We start from the raw sequence: 22247 nt of genomic DNA, 5'->3' as shown, positions 1-22247 counted from the left end.
GGAAGGACAATACCACTAGGGGCTATTCCTTCAACCCTCCTTGTCTCTACTATGTCCTGCCTGTGACTAAAGTCTTTTTGGTCAAATCATGATGAGTTCTAGATGCCTGGGCCTCTGAGGCTTTCTTGGTGGTGGTACCCCATAGAAGGAACACACTTCCCTGCAGGCTGGTACCAACATCAATTAATTTTGGAGCAAGGTGAAAATGTTTTTCTGCAACTTTTGAAGATCAGCCTTGACTGAAGACATTTAGGACAGGTGGAAGAACATGTTTTAGTAGTTTTTTATGCAGTGCATGTTGTGATCCTTCCTGGGTGCTGTTTTGCCGTGAATGGGATATAAATTTAGAAAATAAATATGTATTGTGTCTGCTCATCCTCCAGTGTCCTTGATTAAAGCTATAGTATACGCTTGAAGGGGGTGGGTACAGACTTGGTGATGAAATGTATTCCCACCCTTAACCGATCACCAGCCAGGACGTAGATTAAGCTTATGTGGTCTTGATCAGGCAACAGTACAATACTACTTTTTCATGTAGGAAGTCAGAAAATTCCCAATTCATTATTTAAGAATTCCTGTATTCAATTGAAAATGTGACATTGGGCCTCCCATGAGGGATGGAGTGGATCCTCAGATGGGTTGTCCCTCCAATTTGCTCCACAGGCAAAATATGTGAATTAGACAAGGTCATCCAGCTCGGAAGAAAAGAATGTTAACCTTGGAGAAAAGGACTGCAGCTCATAGACACAACGTGCCAGATGACAACGTGCAAAACAAGACTTGAGGAAGAATGTCCAGTATAAAACCAGTACAAAATTGAACTGAACTAGAGGGTACTCAATTTGAGAGAATACTAAAAATATATATAAATTTGTCCAACCCACAGCCAGTGACCCAAACTAACCTAGGGCGGATAGGGTCCCCCTGCCCCTGCAGGAAATAGACCTTTATAGGAGGTCCAATGTCACATTTTCCTGCAGAGGGGAGGGGATTCTTGGATGCGATGTATCAAAGCTACTCAGATGGGTGGGACCAGCTATGGACCCTACTCTTACTGGCACCTGCTGCAGTACTCTCCTACCAGAAGAAGCTCCAGCAGTTGAATAGGCATTAATTCTGTAATGTCTCACAAATGTAGGCACAGAAGACTAGATGGCTGCCCTACAAATATACCAAAGGTGCTGAGGTGCCAATGGCAGGGAAGTGAGTAGTGACCCCAGCCAGCCAGAACTAGAAACCTCATAGCACTTGGAAATGCACCCTCAGCCATCTGAAAAGTGTAGCATTTGAAACCTTTCCCATGGTCTGCAGCTGGAAAATAAACAGAGTCAGAGAGGCAGACTCAGAAATTAAAAGATGTTCATGGATCTGAAAAGTTTTGCAACATTTGCTGTAGAGAATATACAGCTAACCACCACATGAACGATTGTTGTTGCTGAGGTTCAGAGCACCTACAGCAGTAGAGAATAGCTGTGGTGGCAGAGCTGTGTGATAGTGTTCACTGATTTAAAATTAACTTTTATCCAAGTTGCACAACATACTGTCAACAATATTGCTTTAATGAAATTAGTAAAACAAAGTTATATAAAAACACTCAATTAAATGCATCTAAAACTTAATTTTGTTCCTTTTATCTTATACAATACACTTTTTTGGTCCACAGCTGGAATAATTTTTTAGTTTTCAGCTACTCCAGAAGATAGTAATTGAATCTAGAGAAGACATTCACAAAAGAAGTTAATTATTACAAGTTGCAGGTTTGAAGCTGTTAACAACCCCTTTTCAGATAGTTAAAACTGAATTAGCTGACACCAGTGCCCTATATTTTCTCATTAGATGAAGCTAGTTCTGTACAAGACAACAGATTGACTTAAGAATATAACTGCATAGGAAATAAGTAAATGTATTTACAGGAAAGAAAATGTTTTGCATTAAAATGCTGTTTACAAAGTCATTTTTGAGTTGGCCTTAAGTAACAGTTAATCCTCTCCGGGATCTAAGCACTTCGTCTTTTCTCTGTTTTCTTTCCTGGACATGCCTCTCCCTCCTCTCTTCTCTGTAAGCAAAACATACCATATTAGATTAACTCATGCACCAGTGCTAACAAGTACACAAAGCCAATACAGTGGTACCTTGGGTTACATACGCTTCAGGTTACAGACTCCGCTAACCCAGAAATAGTACCCTCAGGTTCAGAACTTTGCTTCAGGATGAGAACAGAAATGGTGCAGTGGCGGCACAGCAGCAGCAGGAGGCCCCACTAGCTAAAGTGGTGCTTTAGGTTAAGAACAGTTTCAGGTTAAGAACAAACCTCCAGAACGAATTTCTTAACCCAAGGTACCACTGTAAAGACAAACCGCTCAGTGTTCTTTTGTTGCTGCATCCATTTTTACATCTGGAAGGAGGCATTACATTTTCGGGGGGGGGGGGACGGGACGGGACGGGACGGACCATACTCGACTATAAAGTTGCATGGTTGAATTCCAGTCATATGTGAAATAATTAAGTCGTCTTTGAGAATATTTGGGAAAATAAGTATGACCCCATCCAGAAGATAGGCAAATAAGAAATTGCTGTAGTTACTTCTCTGCTTTCCATATCTACTTGCTTGCTCAGCCTAGAAATCAAGTATTTGTATTTCTGAATGACTGCTCTGAGAATAATACTGGATACACTGGAGAAAGGTTTCAATCCAGATTGGGGTTTAAATTGCATAAACTATATACAAGATTTTTAATACTGATAAGTAGCTTCAGCTGCCACTTAAGATTATTTGTAGCATAATGGGAGGCTTGAAAACTGAAGACAGTTTCATCTCTTTAAAGGGCAGTATTAGTCAGGGGCCTGCAAGGACAGAAGTACTTGGCCTTCCTTCATCCCTAAAGCAAGTTTAAATTGAGTGTGTAATATAATAGGAATTTATTATTTATATTCCGCCCATCTGGCTGAGTTTCCCCAGCCACTTTGGATGGCTCCCAATCGAGTATTAAAAACAATACAGCATTAAATATTAAAAACTTCCCTAAACAGGCCTGCTGCCTTCAGGTGTCTTTTAAAAATAGGATAGTTGCTTATTTCCTTGACATCTGATGGGAGGGCATTTCACAGGGCGGGCTCCCCACCATGAACAACACACCTTATGGTTTATTTTATACCTCCCTTTCCCCTATCCCCAAGCTGTACTGCTGGCCCCAAACCTCATGCTGCAGAATGACAGAAGAATTGGGGGGGCGGCGGGCGCGGATGTTTCAGCTCTCAACCCAAGAGTACACTTCAGGGGGAACCCTTACTTAATGGGGGACCACTTTTCATTATTTGTATCTCCAACCTAAGGGTGCCTGAGGACCTGTCGCTGTCTTTTATGCTTTGCACAATTAAAACTTAAACGTATATCACCTATTTTCATGTCCCTCTCTTAAATCAAGTTCTTCCCTTTGCTTTTGTCAGGGCTTTCAATGTTTTCTATCAAGTGGCTTCAGATGAGCTTCCTAAGTTGAAAGCCTATGAAAGGTGGCCAGACCTCCCTCCCTGCATATTTTGTGAGGGTGAGAAGGCATGCACACTAATGTGTGCAAAGAGCTCATCCATGGGAGAGGGAGATCTCAAGTGGCTCAGTATCCCGTCTCATGGGGAGAATTTCTACACATACCGTATGTTAGGCACATACTTGTGTTAGGCAATATTTTAAGTAAAGGAATACATAACACCCACCCACAATATAAAAATACTTTGCCAAGTATGTTAGTATATGCACAAAACCCTTTTCGCTTGCCATGTGTATGGCCCGCAGGTGTGACACTGCTTGCTTGATCACTTCTATACACAGCAGTGTTATTGCAGAACTATCAAATCCTTACTTTGTCTATAGGAGACCTCACTGGATGGCATGGGGCCACCAACATTGCTACTAGAGGGTAGGTAAGGTGGCCCATACTAGGATTGGTCCACTGTTTGAGCTCTTTTATGATTTCCAAAGCATACACATGTGAGTTTAGTGAAGTGAAGTGAGGTAAAGTTATGAGAGTAGTCACAACATCTGAAAACAGCTTATGGTAGGCTGTATGGCAGCCTTAAGTCATATACTTGCCTAGTCTGAAGAAGTGGCTGTTTATAATTTCTCTGGTGTGAACATGGAGACTGGAGATTCTCCTTTGATTTGCCCCAAGGTTTCAGTTTTCCTATATTTACATAGAAGGAAAATATGCCAAGATTTAGCTTTTGTATATAGCACAAATTGTTTGAGTAAGCTTGAAGATAATTAAGTATATTCCAATTTCAGTCTGCACATTAGCACTTACTACTTGCAGTGTATTATTACTCTGGAAAGGCAAAATTCATCTAGAAATCAGTGCAGACCTACTTAAGCTTGAACACATGGACTTTTATTATCAAGGAATGATTAGATCAGGTAACTTTTTTTCAAGCCTATCAGTAGTGGGTTTTACTCACACAACTACTGTATGTCTTCTGTGAGAAACTAGCGAACAGTACTAATACAGTAAAGCATAATTGTTATAGGAATTCAAGAAAAGCTGCAAGATGGGTTATTTTACTTGCTATCCTTTGCAGTTAACAGAACTAGACAGAAATGCACTTTCCCTACCTCTGTATATAACAGGCAAAAATCCCTAGGATTGGTAGTGCTTTCTACTTTGTCTAAAGGTCTGCGTCATGGCCTTCACAAATCAAGAATGAAATCATTTCAATATGATTTAGAAAATACAAATTCAATAAGATTTCTAAATGATGTACATAAAATTTATCGATCCAAGTGGTATGATCTCAGTTGGTAGAACACAAGACTCTTAATCCCAGGGACGTAGGTTCAAGGCTCATGTTTGGCAAAGGATTCCTGCATTGCAGGGGGTTGGATTAGATGACCCTGTGGTGTATTTCAGCTCTACAAATTTATGATTCTATGTACACTGAAAGTTGGGGTCATTTTAGGAAAACACACATTTTACAACTATATTGGCATGCCAATTTTCAATACCTTTGTGTGGCTGATAGCCAAGAGGTCTTGACAGACTTGCTTGTAGATCAAATACTGGTTTCTTTGCGCTGGTGGCTTCAAACTTGAAAGGCGTAACGGCTATTAAAAGAAGACCGCATATGAACACCAGTGACGGGCAGGTAAAACTTAGCAAATGATACCAGCTAAACTGTTTGCTGCTTGAAAGTGTATAGAAGTTATGTATAGAAGCTTGACTGAGCTGTAAATTTGATGAAAAACCAATTACCCTTACACTTCCATTTGGATTCTAGTAGTAATTAGACTAAATACTGAACTCCCCAGAGCAAAAGCTGGGGAAAGATGATAAAGTTGCTCTTTTTTAAGCTAAAAAGATGATGAAGTTGCTCTTTTTTAAGCTAAAAAGTCGGCTTGAGTTTTTCAGTCATCTAATGTACTGAACAAATAAGTTACAAATATAGTTACACTATAAAACTGCCTTTATTCCAAAGGAGCATGAATGCCTTTCAATTAGACAAGCGCTTATTAAAGGAAAGAAAATTTCCATTAAGAATATAGGTCGCAGGGGGTGAAGAGTGACAAGACAGGACACCACATGGGCTTCAAGAGACAAATCAAGGAAGGAATGAAGAAAGACCTCAGTCTCCAGAGACAGTTTACTTATAACACACTGGACTGCATATTGGAGGGCAATGCTGTTCCAGCTTTTCATGCTGAATTAATTTTTCCCTTCTTGTTGCCCACTCCATCAGTGTAGAGTTATTTCAGTGCCTTAGACACTGAGGAGAGAGAACCCAATCCTGACTATGCAACAATAGCCCACAGATTCTGCACCAGATGCCTACACTGCAAGAATTACCTCGTCCTTGTAGAATCAAGTATAGACAATTGCCATTGTGTTTATTTGCAAATTAAGTTCATCAGTTACCAGAGTTTGTTGGGATTTCTGCTGATTGATGCTTTGTTGCACTTCCTTTGGAATTTGTCATAGTTATTGACTTATTGCTCTCCTGGCTGGCTGGGGTACCAACGTTCGGGAAAGGAGTTTTTCTAGATGGCGTCTTGGTAAGGGAGCGCTTGTGCTCGTTATCCTTTGTAGATGTAGAGAATCTGAGCAAAACAGTTATTTTCAGTATTTAATGGTCGAGTTTCAGCTATTCCTTAAATCAATTTTCTTCCAAATAAACACTGAAAACATGCAACAGAGCCCAAACTACTAACCCCCACAATCTTTTAAAGTAGTGTTTATTTTTATTTTGTTTATTAGATGTGTATATCAACCCTTCATCCATTGTTGTAATTAAATATACACATGCTTCAACTGTGTAGCATTCTATAAATGTCACAATCTCACAATACTAACATTATTTTATTAGCTGTTGCTACTTATAGTGCCTTTACCTGACATTCATCTTGGTGGTAGAGAGGCAGGTTGAGCCGAATATTGATTTTTGAGATAAAATGCTTTTGTTTGCAGTGCCAGAAGAATTGCGTGGTGAGTGTCGCAAGTTTACAGGAGTACACACAGCAGACTGCTTATTCCTTTGAGGATAAGGGCTTAATAAAAACCCTCTGGAACTGGAACGCTTCTGCAAATATGAGGGATATTAGCATATTTTCAAGTCTGCACAGTGATTTGGAGTAAGTCAGGGATCATTAAAGTTTTAAGGTAAGCTGAAAATCAATAATTTATTCTCACCTTGGAACTACTGTTTTGAGATGTCTTCTGAGCCAGCATCTGCCAACATTTGAAGATAAACTGTATCATTTCTATGGGTGTTATTCTAGTTCCCCAAGATGAACACATTGCCCAATTAAAAGCAAATATGGCTTGCTTTATCCAAAATAAAAAAATCCCACAAAAATTGACACAAGCAGACACTGCCTATTGCTGTCTGTCTGAGCCCTAGGCAGGCATTAGGAAAGCTACTATACCAGGAGATGAAAAACCGTTGAAATCAGTATATGAACCTCAAAATATGATTGCTTTAAAGTTTAATTTGTCAATACTTCTGTGCACTTTCAGTCCATTAGGATATTTTAGTGCTTTACAAAGTTAAACCAAGTGATAAACACAAAACCAAACTCCCAAACCAGGCTGTATCTAGTGCCCTCAGCTAAAGAGCCACGTTTTCATTGCCTGCTGAAAAGCAGGCAGAGATCACATGGGTCTCAATTGGAATGTTATCTGAAGCTGTTAGCTTATCACATTGGCTATGATGCCTAGCAAACTTTCACATCTAAATTATATTTGCACTAGCCCACCTCTGTGTTGTTTTCGGGGGATGATTCCTAACTTTCTAAAGCAGGGGCAGGAGGAAGAAGAGGGAGAAAAGGGAGAAGACACTATTTTAAATGACTTGGTGGGGAAGGGGAAGTCTTTCTGTGTGTGAGGTGGGGAAGAGAAGAGAAGAGGATGGGGTAGGTGGGATTGGGTGGGGGTAAAGGTGGCATTTGGAGGAATGAGAGGAATAGAAAGAAAGGTAACTGTGAGAGAAACACAATTTTAGGGCACTAGTGGCGGGGGGGGGGGGAAGGCTGCAGAGGAGGAATTGGGGAGTAGATGAAAGTGGATGGATTTAAATGGGGCATTTGCAGTGCTGTGGTGGAAGGAGCACTGAGGGAAATGAAGGGGAATGTGTCAGTGTCCCTTGCTTCATGGTGTACTCAAATTTCTCCCTCTTCCATTCTTCAGCTGCCTAATATGAGAAAGATAGAGGATGGATGTGGAGCCCTCAAATATTCCATAGTACCTTCATGCAATGCTGTTCATTGAAGCATGGTCTGTGTGCAAGCAGGAGTTGAGAAAAGGAAAGGGATGGGGGAAGGTAGAGGGTGATGGTAAAACTGGTGCAAAAGGGGCTACAAAAAAGTAGGGGTACAAAAGGGGCTACTGAATAGGAGGGGATAGTGGCTTCATAATTTGGCAGATGACAAGAGTAATTAGTAGCTGCAATGTTTGGGAAGAGAATGTAGGTGGCTCTGTGTGCAGGGAGCGTGCATAAAAAAGGAAGAGGCAGCATGGACGTGGGGGTGAATGCGAAAACCGGTGCAAAGCAGGGTTGCAGAATAGAAGTGACTTCTATCCTGAATGGGGTTGGAGATATGAAAAGAGAGCTTTATCACTGCATCGGGTGGGAAGGAGCTCTAGGATGTTGATGCTGGAGTGATTGTGGGGTTGGTGAGGGGAGTGAGTAGGAGCGCAGAATACTTTAATAGTCCTGCAGTCATAATGCTGAAATACCTGGTGATTATAAAATACAAATGTTTAAAGAGTCAATCTCCACAAGACTTATGGGGACAAGTTTGTTTCAACCCTGGTAAGAATGTCCTCTGAAGATTAAGGAGGCTCTAACAAAAGAAAGAAAGAAAGAAAGAAAGAAAGAAAGAAAGAAAGAAAGAAAGAAGCAAAAGAAAGGTAAGGAGAATGCAGGGCAATTAGGAATGGGCCAAGCTACTCTGTGGGTCAGAATACAATGTATGAAAGAACTTCACAGTACGCAGGGAATGATTGGTGAGATGGTCTTTGGAATAAAGGAGGGCTAAATTTATGACATGCACCCTAATTACTATGAGTGAATGCAGGTTTCATTCTAAATACTCTGCATATAGGGTGGGGTGGAGAAAGTTAATCCTTACCTTGACCTCATTAACTGAATTGCTGAAGTTGCGAATCATTTTATTTTTCCTTTCAATGTATTCATCAATAGATTGCATTTTCTTGAACTGAGCCTCGTGAATTTTCTTAAAGTCTTCAGAATTAAAAAGAACATTGTTACCAATATTTTTCTTTAAAAGTACACATACCAATTTAATTGCTAGTTTGCAGCCCCCTATAAATCAACAAGAATCATGCAGGTGAGTGTGCTAGAAGAGAAATGGAGCACTCAGTTCCCTTATCTGCACCCAGCAGAGAAATGCAGCAGACTGCTGCAGTTGGGAGTCAAGGATTGCTATTCTATTTGCAAATAGTAACTTTACAAGGTTGTGTCCAACATTGCTGTTCCATTTGCACAGTAACTTCCTTTTCTCCTGCCCCATACAGCCCCACCCCACATACCCAGAACATCTGCTCCAGAGAAGATTCTGTGGATGAACAGAGAAGGAGGAAGGGGAAATATCATTGTGTGAGTGCAACTCCACTTGTGCAGCACTGGATACAAATATGTATAACAAGATTTACTGCTGAATTTCTATAGTGGATTCAATACATGAACAGACGTTTGTTTTGAATAGGTGCTTTGTTGCTCCCGAAATAAAGTTGCCATTTTAAAAAATTAAAGTGACAGCTATCTTCCTCCTCTAGTTCTTTAGCATTGTGTTAATTATCTGTAATTGTACCCTTATTAAATTTATTCTCCCATTTTTAGTTGTAAAGTCTCTTTCGTTCAGTATTTGCACAAACCATTCCTGCTTCTGTTATCACCCAAGGTTTTGACATCTATTTTTTAGCTTCATGAATGTCAGTAAAAATATCAGATTCATGAGATCTTCCTTATTGTTATTCATGCTGATAAATCAGACTAATATTTTTAAGAAAATAACAAGTCTACCACAAATGCTGAAAAGCTTTGATTTCTCATTTATGTTTGCAGCATAGAATATAATTCGTGCCTCTAAGTTTTGGTACAGTATACAACAAACAGTAGCTTAAGAGAACTGTTAATTGGGTATGTAAAAATGTAATCTCCAAATGTTTTCAGATGTCAAAACTTGAATTTTGCTTTTTCACAGCAATGTTCTAGAAGTATGAGTTTGACAGTTTCCCCATATTTCCCTCTCTAACATGCCAGTAACTACAGGTTATCTGCATGTAATGTCATGGAAGCATGTATTAATCAGTTGGATTTGTACCAGATATTAGTGTCTTCATGGACAGTTACCTGTGAGCATGGGAAAACTTGGAAATACAGTGGTGCCTCGCAAGACGAAATTAATACGTTCCGCGAGTCTCTTTGTCTTGCGGTTTTTTCGTCTTGCGAAGCACGGCTATTAAAGGCTACAGGTATAAACTCGTTCCCGCAACTGCAAGCCTCGACCCCTAGGGAGCATCTGGCCATTGCATAAGCCTCGTCCGGCCTCTTAAGCAGTCCCTCCTGACGCGCTTACATAACACAAGCCCCGACCGCCGCCATCCCAGCGACCCCGGAAGATAAGATCTGCAGCAAGCACCCTGCACCTCCGATCCCGGGGCGCGCTCAGCCAAAGCGTCCCCGGACACCTGTCCCGTCGCGCCTTTGTGCAGCGCTCTGCAGAGCGGAGCGATGAGCCCAGCCGATCGCAGGCAGGGCAAGTGGCGGCGAAGGCGGAGAGCGAGCCCCAGAGGGAGGAGTCTCTGGCAACGCCATCGACGGCCCCGCCGCAGCTCTGGGTCCTGGAGCCCTCCGGCTGCCGACTGCCTTTATTTTGCTGCAGGAGCCTCCTCTGCACCGGGATCCTTGCACGCTCCCTCCGTCTCTCCATGCCTTTTAGGCGAGTGGCATGCTCGGGCTGACTTTGGATGACCCACAGCGGGGCTTCCCTTGGCCACGCGACCGGAGCTCGCCTTTGCGGTCACTTTGAGAAAAAGGAAAAAAAACTCACAAGAAGTTCCGTCTTGCGAAGCAAGCCCAGAGGTAAAATCGTCTTGCGAAGCGGCGCAAAAACCGAAAAACCCTTTCGTCTTGCGCGTTTTTCGTTTTGCGGGGCACCACTGTATTTGCACATTTATTACAGCTTATCAGAGTAAGAAAGCATGGTTATTTTAAGATGCAAGCACATGTAGCAGATGCAACTCAAGAAAATGAGCTGGTACATATGAAATATAAGCAGAATACTAGTACATCAAAAAGAAAAGTTTATTATTATTATTATTATTATTATTATTATTATTATTATTATTATTATGCTGTACTCATTAGTATGAAGCTTTAAATTTACTTCCAAGTCTCCCCATGCTCCTCTACATATCAGCCTTCAAATGCCCTTCAAAAGATGTTTTGTTCTGGTTAAAACCCTTTGCACAAAGAAATCCCACATACATGGAATTGTGTGAGTTCCATCTGAACTGTTACACAGAAGGCAAAACAGAAATAGCAAGCATCAAGGTGTCACATAAGATACTTTTCAGTAGTCAAGACGAGGAATTCATCTGCAAGGATAGTTGCTGGTTACCATATCAGTGGCTCTGAAGATTTGCTGCAAAATTCTTCCATAAAAATCTTTCCCACATATTTTTTTAAAATAAGCACATCAGTGTGATTTAACAGCCAAACAAATGACAAAGCAAAGGATAAAAAAAGCACCTGCACATTTAAACATTTAGATCCATGTACAAATAGGTTAATATTTTATCCTTCTATTGCAGGTCAGCTGTATTAATGCTACTTACTTGGAGTGGTAGAAGCAAATCCTTTTCTCCCAGGTTTCTTTTCAGAGACAGGATCCACAAGAATCCTACCTGATGGAAACAGATATGGGAGAAAACTTGAAAATTATTGGGCAACAATAGTGCTACAATTTCAAACTGTTCTTAATATTTTCATATTTCTTAAGTTAAGCAGGACAAATTTAGCTATTCAAGTTTCCATCAGATAATCTTTCATATGAGTGTAATGTTTGCTAAGGCTTTCTACTAATGACTTTGTGCAATGGCGATTTTGTTGAGCATGCTGATGACAAAAAGGAAAGTAAAAGTGGTACATTAAAGGTCCTCTCACATTAGACCCTTCATGAGACTGCACACTGCTGCTCCTGAATCTTACTGTCTACAAACTATTGTTCAGCTCCCAAGAATCCTAGATTTTACTGAGTGTGAAAATATAGACAACAGCTTACCCCCCACACTGTACTGAACTAGTACGAAACAAGCATTTTACTTAAAAGTACAAGTTACTTTACCTCCTTTTCTTCTGGTTTTTTTCTCTTTTTGTTGATCTTCAGTATCTGAGTTATCTGCTAAATTTTCTACAGTTCCACTGTTCAACAGACACTTGTTTTGGCTGGTCTTCAGCATTTTTCTGGACTCAACTTCCTGGGCCTCTTCACATTCTGTCACCTCTGTCAGAATCTGAAGTTCAAAAAAATAAACTTGTAAATAAGCATTTTGCTTTTCTGCTACAGTAGAACAGTAAAAGAAAGCCTTAGGGCTTCAATGCATGCTTGTAATTATACGGACAAAAGATAGGGCGATCAGAACATGGATTTCAAAAGCTGGAGAGTACACTTTGCACCCAATAACTAACAATGTTACAAAGTAACTTATTCATAACCTAATTTATACAGGGTTCAGGATCAGACATTTCTTGACACCTTTTTGAAGGACATAGTACACACAACTCATAAATGTTGTTACCTTTTGATCATCGCATAAAGCACTATAGCCTTTTCATATAAAACGCTTTTCAAAAACACAAAATACCAGCATAAACTTCCAAAAGCAGCAGGTAAATATTTACAATACAAAGACTCAATGATACATAAAGTCACCTCTTTCTCTGGAAGTTCTGTTTTTCCTTCTGGGTTTCCCTGTATATCATCATATTTCTGTTTTCTACGCCTTTTAGTCACCATGGACTCGTTTACAAGCCTTTGACTGCTGTCCAGCTCATCTGTATCTGTAGATAAGCCTCTTTTGTTTACCTGTACCAAGTAAATTGGACCACATCATTCTTATTTCCAAATTATTTGTAAACATTGAAGAAGCAAAATGGGGAGATTTTCCCACCTAGCTGAAAATCAATCACTTATTTGGTGATTTCAGAAAATGGCTTACAGTTTATACCCCAAGAATAATTCTGATAAAAATCAGGTGAGAATCACTTCTGTGCCAGCATATGCATAATTAACAAGTGAGCAAGGTGTTTTAAAGGCAATGAAAAACACAGAAATTGATGGGCAAAATATATTTTGTGCTTACCATACTTCCATTTTCCTTTACTGTTGCAATGAAGTGCTGCTTCAACAAATGTAACAACTTGTCTGCCTACAAAACAGTTAAAGCATAATGTGAGATCAGTGTACACAAGGTTTCATTTCACCAGGTTTTTTTCATATAAAATTAGAGAATACACGATTGTAAGTCACTTTAAATTAAATAGACATGTCATGATAGATTATACTGATAGATTATATTGAGTAATAAGAATGGGCAGTCTTTTCAAGTTGGCAAAACATTAGGTATAGAAATAGGTTACATAGTCTTTCACTGCTATATGGTTCAGCTAACAGAATTGGGGACCCTGTATTTGAGAAAGAGGAACATACTGGGTGCTCCTAGGAAAGGATATTTAATATCACAAAGAAGTCATTCAGACCAGATTTTTCTGTGTCTTTGGCACATTAGCTTCCATACACTGTTTTTGTAGTGATAACATTCACTGCTGTTCCACCACTTGCTGTTCACACCTGCAGGCAGAACTTGATGGAAAGTATGTGGGCTATTCCTCTCTGACCCATCATGGACTCAGGGCACTTGAATATCCTTGGGGAGTTGGACAGCAAAAGCCAAACCCAATTTGTATACAAAGGGGTGCAACGGGTAAACCCTGATCCCACAATAAAGCCATCTAGAAGCACTCGCTACAAAGCTGGGGCTAGTTGGTGTTTGTTTGCGGCCAGTTAAATGCATCACAGGAAAGCAATCTAGAAAAGATCGCCCTCTGGCATAATTGTTTTGAGTAGGGGGCCCGTTTCAAATTGACTAGGCAACTTGAGCAGGCACAGTTCATATGGACTAGTGCCTCTGATGTACAGTGGAACCTCGGGTAGCGAATGCGATCCATGCACGTTCGCAACCCACAGTGCCGCGTCAGTGCATGCGAGGTCGCGATTTAACGTTTCAGCTGATAGAATTGTATTGATAGAATACAGATAACTGAACAAACTTTGTTGCATTATATTCTTCATTAAATTATCTTTCCATTGATACATAATTTTATGGTATTGCTCCAAAAAAAGGTGGTGTTGTGAGCGGTCAAACCTCAGAAATATACTTTCCCCAATTTTGGCCACTAGTGTTTGCAGGGCCAAATTTAGGTTTGATGAGGCCCTAAGCAACTGAAGGTAGGGGGGGGGCTTTATATGTCCAGCTGTCCTTTGTCAACAACAAATTGTAGCTGTTTTTTATGTTGAATATATGCTATATGGTAATTTAGGAACCTAATTGGTCCATACACAACACAAAACACTGTTGCTGTATGTAGGTTTTATTTTATTTGGTTTTTTTATCTTATATTTTGGAAATCCAAGGTTTTTTCCTTTCATTTTTTTTAGAGAGGGGCCCAAGAGAGTGGGGCCCTAAGCTATAGCTTGCGTCAAGTTAATTAGCTCGTCCTGGGCGCGCGAGCTCCTCTGAGGCTCACAAGGCAAGTTAGACGGCTAAAGAACGGCGGCCATGTTACCCGACCTGTGTGCCGAAAACGACTCTCGTTCCGAAAAACGGCCCTCTCACGTTTCGCCTCGCCCCTCCCCAGCCCCAACGCCGCTTCACTGCGCGCAGCCCCCGCACCTTGAGGTTGGCCTTCAGCCCCGCGCTCTTGGCCAGGCGCCTCAGCTCGCCGTACTTGAGCGCCTCCAGCTGCTGCGCGGAAGGAGCCTCCATGCTCGCCTCTATCCAACCGACCGTTCCAACCGCCGCACTTCAAACCCGCCCGCTCAGCGCTCGCCGTCTTTCCTCCCCGCCGCGCTGCCTTCGAAATCACCTCTCGCGCCGTCTCATTGGTCGAGCCGCAAGCGAAAGTGGGTGGCGCTCGAAGGAGGCTCCTAGCCAATAGGAACCCCGGATAAATAAATAAATAATTAAAACAACAACAAACAAACCCCACCACCGTTTCGTTCCCTTGTTTCGAAAAGGCGCGAAGGCTTCTCCGGCTCTCCACACGCTCCGAGGTAAAACAAAAGCGCCCTTTGGGTGGAAAACGCGATTGGTTGGGGAAAGCTTGAGGAGTAAGAGCGGCACCCAATCGGAGGGGGGAAAGCCTGCTAGCGTCATGAGGGACTGCCCCAATAGACGCCCCAGGGGGTGGGGACTAGGTTTGAAAAGTTGGCGGGAAGCAACATGGCCGTGCGGCGGCAGCTGGAGCTTTTCTTCCAGGAGCCCCGACTGGGAGGCGTGATCAGGGTGGATCGGGCGGAACCCGGGACGAAGAGCTGCCGCCATGGTCAGCAAAGCGCAAAGCCTCCGGAGAACCCCGGGGAGCGGCTTCCGGGCTCCCGGAGTCTCAGGCTGGAGGACTGCGTGCTTTACCAGTGCCGCGGTTGCCGTTCGGTGCTGGGCGACTCGCTTCATCTCTGCGCCCAGGAGGAGAAGCTCCGCCTTCTCGTTTGCTTCAGTGAGTGGGTCGCACTCTTTTGAGTGTTGGGTTGGCAGCCTCGGAGCGAAAAAGAAAAGGCGCTTTCTTTTCTTTAGAAAAAGAAAAGGCGCGAACTTTCGAGCGACACCGGGCTCTTCATCAATCAGGCTGCACAGATGTTCAACTAAATACACGCAGGATTGTTGTCGCACGTGGCAATGTACACGGGTTATCATTACACCTGTTACATTCGTGTAGGGGTCGTGCGAAGCTCAAAACATGGAATTTAAAAGATTTGAGCCGATGGTCAAACCCACCCCGCCCCCGCCACTTGAAAAATGTTGGTCGTGGCTCATGATTTCTGTGATGTCTTCTGCCAGGTACTTTTTGATTGCTTTAATTTCTTATGTTGTATTTTCTTGTAATTCAAACTGAAATGTAATGCATAAGAAATAAAAGCAATAAAGATACATTTAAAAAACAAAAATGATGTAGTTCCATGAGACCTTGCCAGTATTGGCAGCAGTAGATATATATATATAGAGAGAGAGACCCTACAGGGTTGGCCAAGCATGAATGTAGACCGCAGGCCATATATGACACTCTGTTTGCCCTTATTCCCACAACCATTCTGAGGCTGAGAAGGCCACATTCACACACTAAACCAATTTAGTGTGATGTGAATAAGCTGTGGAGAGCCTTCTGTTGGGGTGATTCCCGCCTCTTCCCCTCATGTGGCATAGCCACAAGGAGTTCAGAAGCTTTCATTTCCAAACCAATAAACTGGTTAATGTTGTTGTTTAGTCGTTTAGTCGTGTCCGACTCTTTGTGACCCCATGGACCAGAGCACGGCATCTTAACCAATGTTAATATTAATCTTAACTGATGTTAAATAAATCAACAACAAGCCATGATCTAAATAAAGAATGGTGTGAATTCCAAAGTACAGCATTAATTTCTATCATAACAGGAATCCACTTTTGCAATCTTCAGTGAGAGTCCCTTTTCTACTATGATTTCTGAAAGTGACATTTTAAATTTAGATCTTAGCTTGTGTAAAATGCTTCAGTACCAATTTAAATATGCCTGTAATAATATATATTAAACCTAAAGTGCATGTTGCAGTGATTCTAGCACTAGCCGTCTCTTATTTTTCAAGCATGAAAATAAATTGTTTCTATGAGATCTATCTGAATAATTTACAGGTGTCTTAACAGGTCCCTGAATAAATATTAAATGAAATAAAGTGTTTGAATGTAATGCATTGATGAATGCTTAGCTTTATTCAATTTGCAAAAGCTCTGCTTCTCTTTTCAGAGGTTACAAATGATGTTGTAGTGGAAGATAACTTGATGGTCTGTATTGAGGGAGACCTCAAAGGATGGTGAGTTGTAGTTTTTTTAATTAAAATTTACTACATCAGATGCTTAGAAGAGCAAGCATATCTTGGAACCCTATGCCACCTTTTTGTTTTATTTGCATGTGACTTGGTGGCTAATGAAATAAATAATACTTTATTTGCCAGACTTGTTTTTTTTAGTACTTTTTCAAAATAAAATGCCTGGCTTAAGTAAATGTTTATTTCATTCCCAGTGAGCATCCTTTGTCTCCGAGAAATGGCTCTTTTTGCATCTCTTCTTTCCTTTGTTTCCTGGGGTGGGTATCCTGGGGTCCTAGAAGAGTATAGATCGAGAAAGATCTGGGCAGAGAAGGGTTTCTGCCTTCTCTAGCTTTCTGACTGTGAAAACAATAAGATGTTATGGGAACCAGTGAAAGAAGAAATTCGGAAACATCCTCCTTGTTCCCCACCCCAATTTTCTGCCCTACCAGCTCCGCAGAGCTTTCGATTTGGTCTTTCATCCACCTTGGATTCTCCCACCGCTGCCCCCATAGGACTTCTTTGTAAATATTTTGGATGAATGCAGCATCTTTTGTTTAAGGATGCATATTCTGTAGTAAGGAAACCATGCTGCATTCTTATCACAAGGAATATGTTCATACAGGTTTTTGCAACACCCCTCTCCCCTGTAAATTTGGAAGCTATATACCAAGCTAGGCAAACTCGGCCCTCCAGATGTTTTTGGCCTACAACTCCCATGATCCCTAGCTAGCAGGACCAGTGGTCAGGGATGATGGGAATAATGGTCCCAAAACATCTGGAGGCCCGAGTTTGCCTATGCCCGCTATCTACTAATGGAAAGATGCATACTCTAAATTTGGTTTTTATTACTGAATAATTCTGGATTTTCTAGGGCAAATTCCAAAAATGTTGCTTATGGTGGCTGAAGCCCCTGGTTTGGTCATAAAGCATATTATGGAATGCTGACTTCACACATGGTCTTTTCCCCCCAGCACCTACAACATGTTGTACTGTCGAGAATGTAAAGCGGGAATAGGTTTCAGACTCTATTGTTCAAAACCTCTGGCTCACCTGCGAGGCTTCTTTTGCCTTTTGAAGGACAACATCATATGGTTAGTGTCCAGATGCATATTGAACTGATTGGATGGTTAAGTCATGCGGATAAACTCCAGTAAAACGAAGGGTAACAAACTGACACATACAAGACATCCTGTATAAGTTTATATATGAAGGTTTCATAAAAAGGCATGCAAAGGATTAAAAAAGGCTTTTCCAAAAGAGATACTGGCTGATGGCATCATTTGTAGACACTATGCTGTGGTAGTTACAGCAGCACAACATGTAGCTAATGTTTGGGTAGAAGCAGGCGTACAACTGAAGCAGAATACAACTGAAAATAACTATTCCAATAGTAACACCATGCTGTTATGAGAGCTGATCTAAAACTAATTTTCCAGTGGGAATAAAAGTTTAGGAGATTTATTCAATTAGCCACTGGAAAGTACCATTCATATTTTCTGGACCTTAAGGGTGATTTCACTTAATTTCCCCCCCCCCTTTTTTTATCCCATCACCTCTACAAAGAGCTCAGGGGACTGCTTCCCTTCCAGTTTAGATTCCCAACAGCCCAGTATTATATGGCTAGTGGGAAGTACAGGTCCAAAGTCACCCAGTGAGCTTCACAGCTGACCTGGGATTTGAATAGCCTTGCTATTATGCTAAACAATGATCATGCAGTCTTGTGTCTTGACTTGTGAATGAGAAACCGTATTGTCATGGCTCAAGATGGTGCTTTTCAGTGGATGACATTTACTTGTTGATTGGGTGCTTAAGTATTACTTCATGATAAGGCATTGACCTTTGAATATGCTGTATGAAAGGGCTTAAAACTTGGCTATAAAATAGAAGTGATCTATGACCACAAAAGTTTAGCCTACTTGAGGAAGGGACAGGAGAGGCGAGAAGTTATTTTCTTGAAAATAAAATAAGTGTTGTATATTGAATAACTAGGTCCTTCAAAATACATTGTTAAGAATCTGAAATGTACTGCAGTATGAGATTGTGGAAACCTATTAATTTCAGGAGATTATATCACGTTAGGATATAATAATTGAAATCAGGATGCTGGCAAAATACTATTACATGGTTGTTGTTATTATTAATAATCTTCACTTTTGAATATTTAGATTTCTCTTGCTGGAGTAGACATAAAATGTTGAAAAAAGTGAACACAATATTCTGAAAAATTGCAATATAAGTTATGTTTATCTTCTCCTTTATTCATACATTCCTATGACTGATCAGCTAATTTCAAAATGTATTGTCTTTTAACCGGTTTTTCAGTTACTTGTTAAAAACTAAAACCACAATTGAAGCCTCAAAGATGACCTGTCCTCCTGTGAGCCTAAAGGAACAAGTACAGAAAGTAAGTGTTCTTCTGATTTTGTGTTTGTTAACTACTGTTTTCCCCTTCTCACAGGGGAACTGGGCAGATAAAAGTGTGACTAATGTACAAAAATATGTACCATTACAAAACATGTTAAGTGCTCTTATCAGCTTTGCAACCCTTGCAACAGAGAGCGTCTAGTGAACTTTTTTAGGCTGCTATCCTAACCCCATTCACCTGGGAGTATAAGGCCCACTGAAATCACTGATTCAATATGACTTACTTATGAGCAGACATAGATAGAATGGTGCTGATAGTCTTTGACAGGGTAGAATTTGAACCTGGGTTTCTCTTATAGACTGTTGCACTTTTAAACTGAGGTTTAAAAGGAGTAGTCAGAGCAGTCTTTCAGACATTTATGGAACATAGAAACACAGGCTCTTTTCTAGTAATAATAATGGCCACAAACTGTTTTGAGGCTTGGCAAACCAAAGGCAACCCTCCAAGTCTGTGAAATAGAAAAAATAGCTCCCAGGCACACTTAGCCAACACCGGTTGTGCTTTCAAGCACATGGTTGTATGAAAATAGGATGCTGTAGTTAGTTTCCAGAAAATATTTATACTTTAAACTGGTAAAATATTAACATTTTTCAGTTTAAATTATAAATATTTTCTGGAAACTAACTACAGCATCCTGTTTTCATAAACAAGCTTTTCAAAACAAGCAGTCCATAAAATTGAGCTTAATGCAGTCCTTTGCTCATTTAAACCAAAGAGCACATGAACACATTCGGCAGCCGAATACCAAAGGCAAATATGGTATACTCTACTAATAAGATATTCAGAGAGTGTGTCCTCACTTTATCTGAGACAAATAGGAGCTGTTCCAGCTTGACTTTCCTGTGCCACTCGAGGAAACAGGAGAATTCCTGTGCTATAAAAGAGGAGTCCACAGCGCGGCTTCTTCCTGCATCAATGTTGCCCCAGTTCTGGTAGGAACTGCATTGTGGACTCCTCTCACATATTCTGAGGCTTCTGCCATTACCCAAATGCCAAATGAAATAGCTGCTGCAGTGGATTCTGTGCAGTTGGAGAGGTTTGGAACAGGCCCTGTACAGCTTCATCATTTCTTTAGATCAAGTAGAACTGTTTAAACCAGGGATGAGCAACCCTTGGCCATGCTAGCAAACAGCTATGGTAGGCCATAGGGTACCTATTGAGTTTAAATCTTCCCAAGTATGATTAAGTGTCAGACTACACAGCTGACAGTACCAGCTTTCATCTGAGGCCAGTGAGGTGGGCTAAAAGGTGAGGAGCAAGTGGAACCAAATTTGCACATGACAAACTGTCTTACACGATTCTTGAAGGATCGGTTGTCAGCATGCTGGGTTCATGCCAATCAAGTTTGGAGAGCTATCAGGAAGGAGCGCTCAGCTGCCCTAGTCACTTCCCCAAGATACATGAGAGATACCCTGAACAAGGACTTCTGCTTGTGCCCTGGGGTTCCCCCCTCCTTCCCCTGTGCCCTCTATAATTGGGTCAAGGGGGTGTTTGGTTGATAGAACACCCGAAACAGGTAAAGGGGATTGATTCATCTAGCAAGCCAAAATGCTTGACCTGACTGAATAGCCTTGGTGCAATGTTGATTTTCTCCCACACCTTTAATAGAGATGCCTCTCAAATGCATAGTTACAAGGTGCGTCGCTGGACTTAAAATATTGACTTAAAACTTTTTTTGTTTTCACTGACAAAGATTTGGCTGATATAATTGGTTTTCTGCATCACTTCATTTTATCTAAGCTTGGCGATTAATTTTTTTTTTTGGTAGTTAAAGGAGAGTCTTGTTTTAGCGCACATACGGATAGAACGATTGATTGAGAAACTCGAAGAAAGAAAGCAGCAGACTTTAATGTCTGAAAAGCAGGTCTACAAAGCAAGACTACATGGCCAAGCATCTGGGGGAACAAGGAAGAAGTTGAACAACTAACTGGTAGAATTTCTGCAGTCACATATCTGCATTTGGCTGTGATGAACATGAGGTTGTACTTGCCTTCACACAACCACTGTTTTGGTTGTACAGTATTTGAAAATGGCAGTGTGCCTTGGACTGGCAAATGGATTACACAAAGCATATGAACGGCTATATTTTTATATGTGCACACATAGTTCTGCCTGGATTTTTTTGGAATTGTTGCATCTGTTAATACTATCCTAAACTATACAGTGAATGCATTTGCAGCCTCTGTTTAGAGGAAATTTACAGCTTGTACAGTTTTGTTGGTGGCTTCAATTCAGCATTTTATTTTAAATTTGGCTTGAGACAGTTCAGTCTACCCAGTAACCTGTTGTGTAAACTAAAAGTGTCAATTTTAAAACTATTAAAATTTCATCAAACTTGAACTCTTAACTGTAACACCAGTTGAATTCTATGCTAACAGGGTTTTTAAAATGCTGCCTAAACATACCAAAGGTGGAGCATAGGTTAGGAAACTTGTACAGATGTGAGGCAGCCTACATAAAGGCTTTTCTGTCTCTCTTATTAACTTTATGAATTGCTTCCTATGAAACACCTCAAAGCAATTTAACAATAAAAACAATTTCAAGTCCAATGTAAGAATGTGCATTGCAGTGCTGTTTAAATGGTGTAGACACAAATTTGACAGAATGGACTGACCAGTTAGCTTATGTTTGATGGCGCTGCTTTCCTATTCGTTTCACCACCTGATAAGTTTTCAGAAAAAAACTTAAAGCCCTGTACAATGGTACTTCGGGTTAAGTACTTAACTCGTTCCAGAGGGCTGTTCTTAACCTGAAGCACCACTTTAGCTAATGGGGCCTCCCGCTGCACCGCCAGAGCACAATTTCTGTTTTCATCCTGAAGCAAAGTTAACCCGAGGTAATATTTCTGGGTTAGCGGAGTCTGTAACCTGAAGCGTCTGTAACCCGAGGTACCACTGTATTGGGAAGAGGAGGGAGAAGAGGCACTGCAAAACACATGGCAACCAATCACATAATTGTTGAGAAATACATGAGAGTATGAAGTGGCTCAGATGTGCTAAACAGCTCATATAAGCTTGCAATGATTAAACATCTTTCTCCTGCTCCACAATGAAGGCAAACTGAAATATGTGAACCTACATTTCTATCATTTCTTCTATGAAGAAGTGTGCATGCACACGAAAGCTTATACCAAGAACTAACTTAGTTGGTCTTTAAGGTGCTACAGGAAGGAATTTTTTTTATTTTGACTACATTTCT

General features: G+C 41.0%; 2 protein-coding genes across 4 annotated transcripts; one reads left to right on the top strand and one right to left on the bottom strand.

The window, feature by feature from the left end:
- Positions 1-1538: 1538 nt before the first annotated feature.
- NUSAP1 (nucleolar and spindle associated protein 1) lies at positions 1539-14856 on the bottom strand. Of its 2 annotated transcripts, XM_083509208.1 has the most exons (12): positions 14460-14826; positions 12870-12935; positions 12440-12592; positions 11852-12020; positions 11343-11411; positions 8612-8724; positions 6672-6710; positions 6374-6561; positions 5901-6082; positions 4994-5092; positions 4088-4178; positions 1539-2056 (listed from the first exon to the last, which is right to left on the bottom strand). In XM_083509208.1, exons 1-12 carry the CDS (start codon positions 14550-14552, stop codon positions 1969-1971), a joined length of 1350 nt encoding a protein of 449 aa, XP_083365334.1. In that variant the 5' UTR covers positions 14553-14826; the 3' UTR covers positions 1539-1968. The 2 variants fall into 2 exon arrangements, with proteins under 2 accessions (XP_083365334.1, XP_083365335.1); XM_083509209.1 differs by lacking the exon at positions 6672-6710 and having other exon boundaries at positions 14460-14856.
- A 49-nt stretch (positions 14857-14905) lies between these two features.
- Positions 14906-21598, top strand: OIP5 (Opa interacting protein 5). Of its 2 annotated transcripts, XM_083510222.1 has the most exons (5): positions 14928-15282; positions 16561-16627; positions 17596-17715; positions 18947-19028; positions 20818-21598. In XM_083510222.1, the coding sequence occupies exons 1-5, from the start codon at positions 15009-15011 to the stop codon at positions 20974-20976; spliced, it is 702 nt and encodes a 233-aa protein (XP_083366348.1). In that variant the 5' UTR covers positions 14928-15008; the 3' UTR covers positions 20977-21598. The 2 variants fall into 2 exon arrangements, with proteins under 2 accessions (XP_083366349.1, XP_083366348.1); XM_083510223.1 differs by lacking the exon at positions 17596-17715 and having other exon boundaries at positions 14906-15282.
- Positions 21599-22247: the final 649 nt, after the last annotated feature.

The sequence above is a fragment of the Podarcis liolepis genome (genome assembly GCF_965112155.1).
Source record: "Podarcis liolepis genome assembly, chromosome: 1".
Taxonomy (NCBI): domain Eukaryota; kingdom Metazoa; phylum Chordata; class Lepidosauria; order Squamata; family Lacertidae; genus Podarcis; species Podarcis liolepis.
This window is presented reverse-complemented; position numbering and strand designations above follow the sequence as displayed.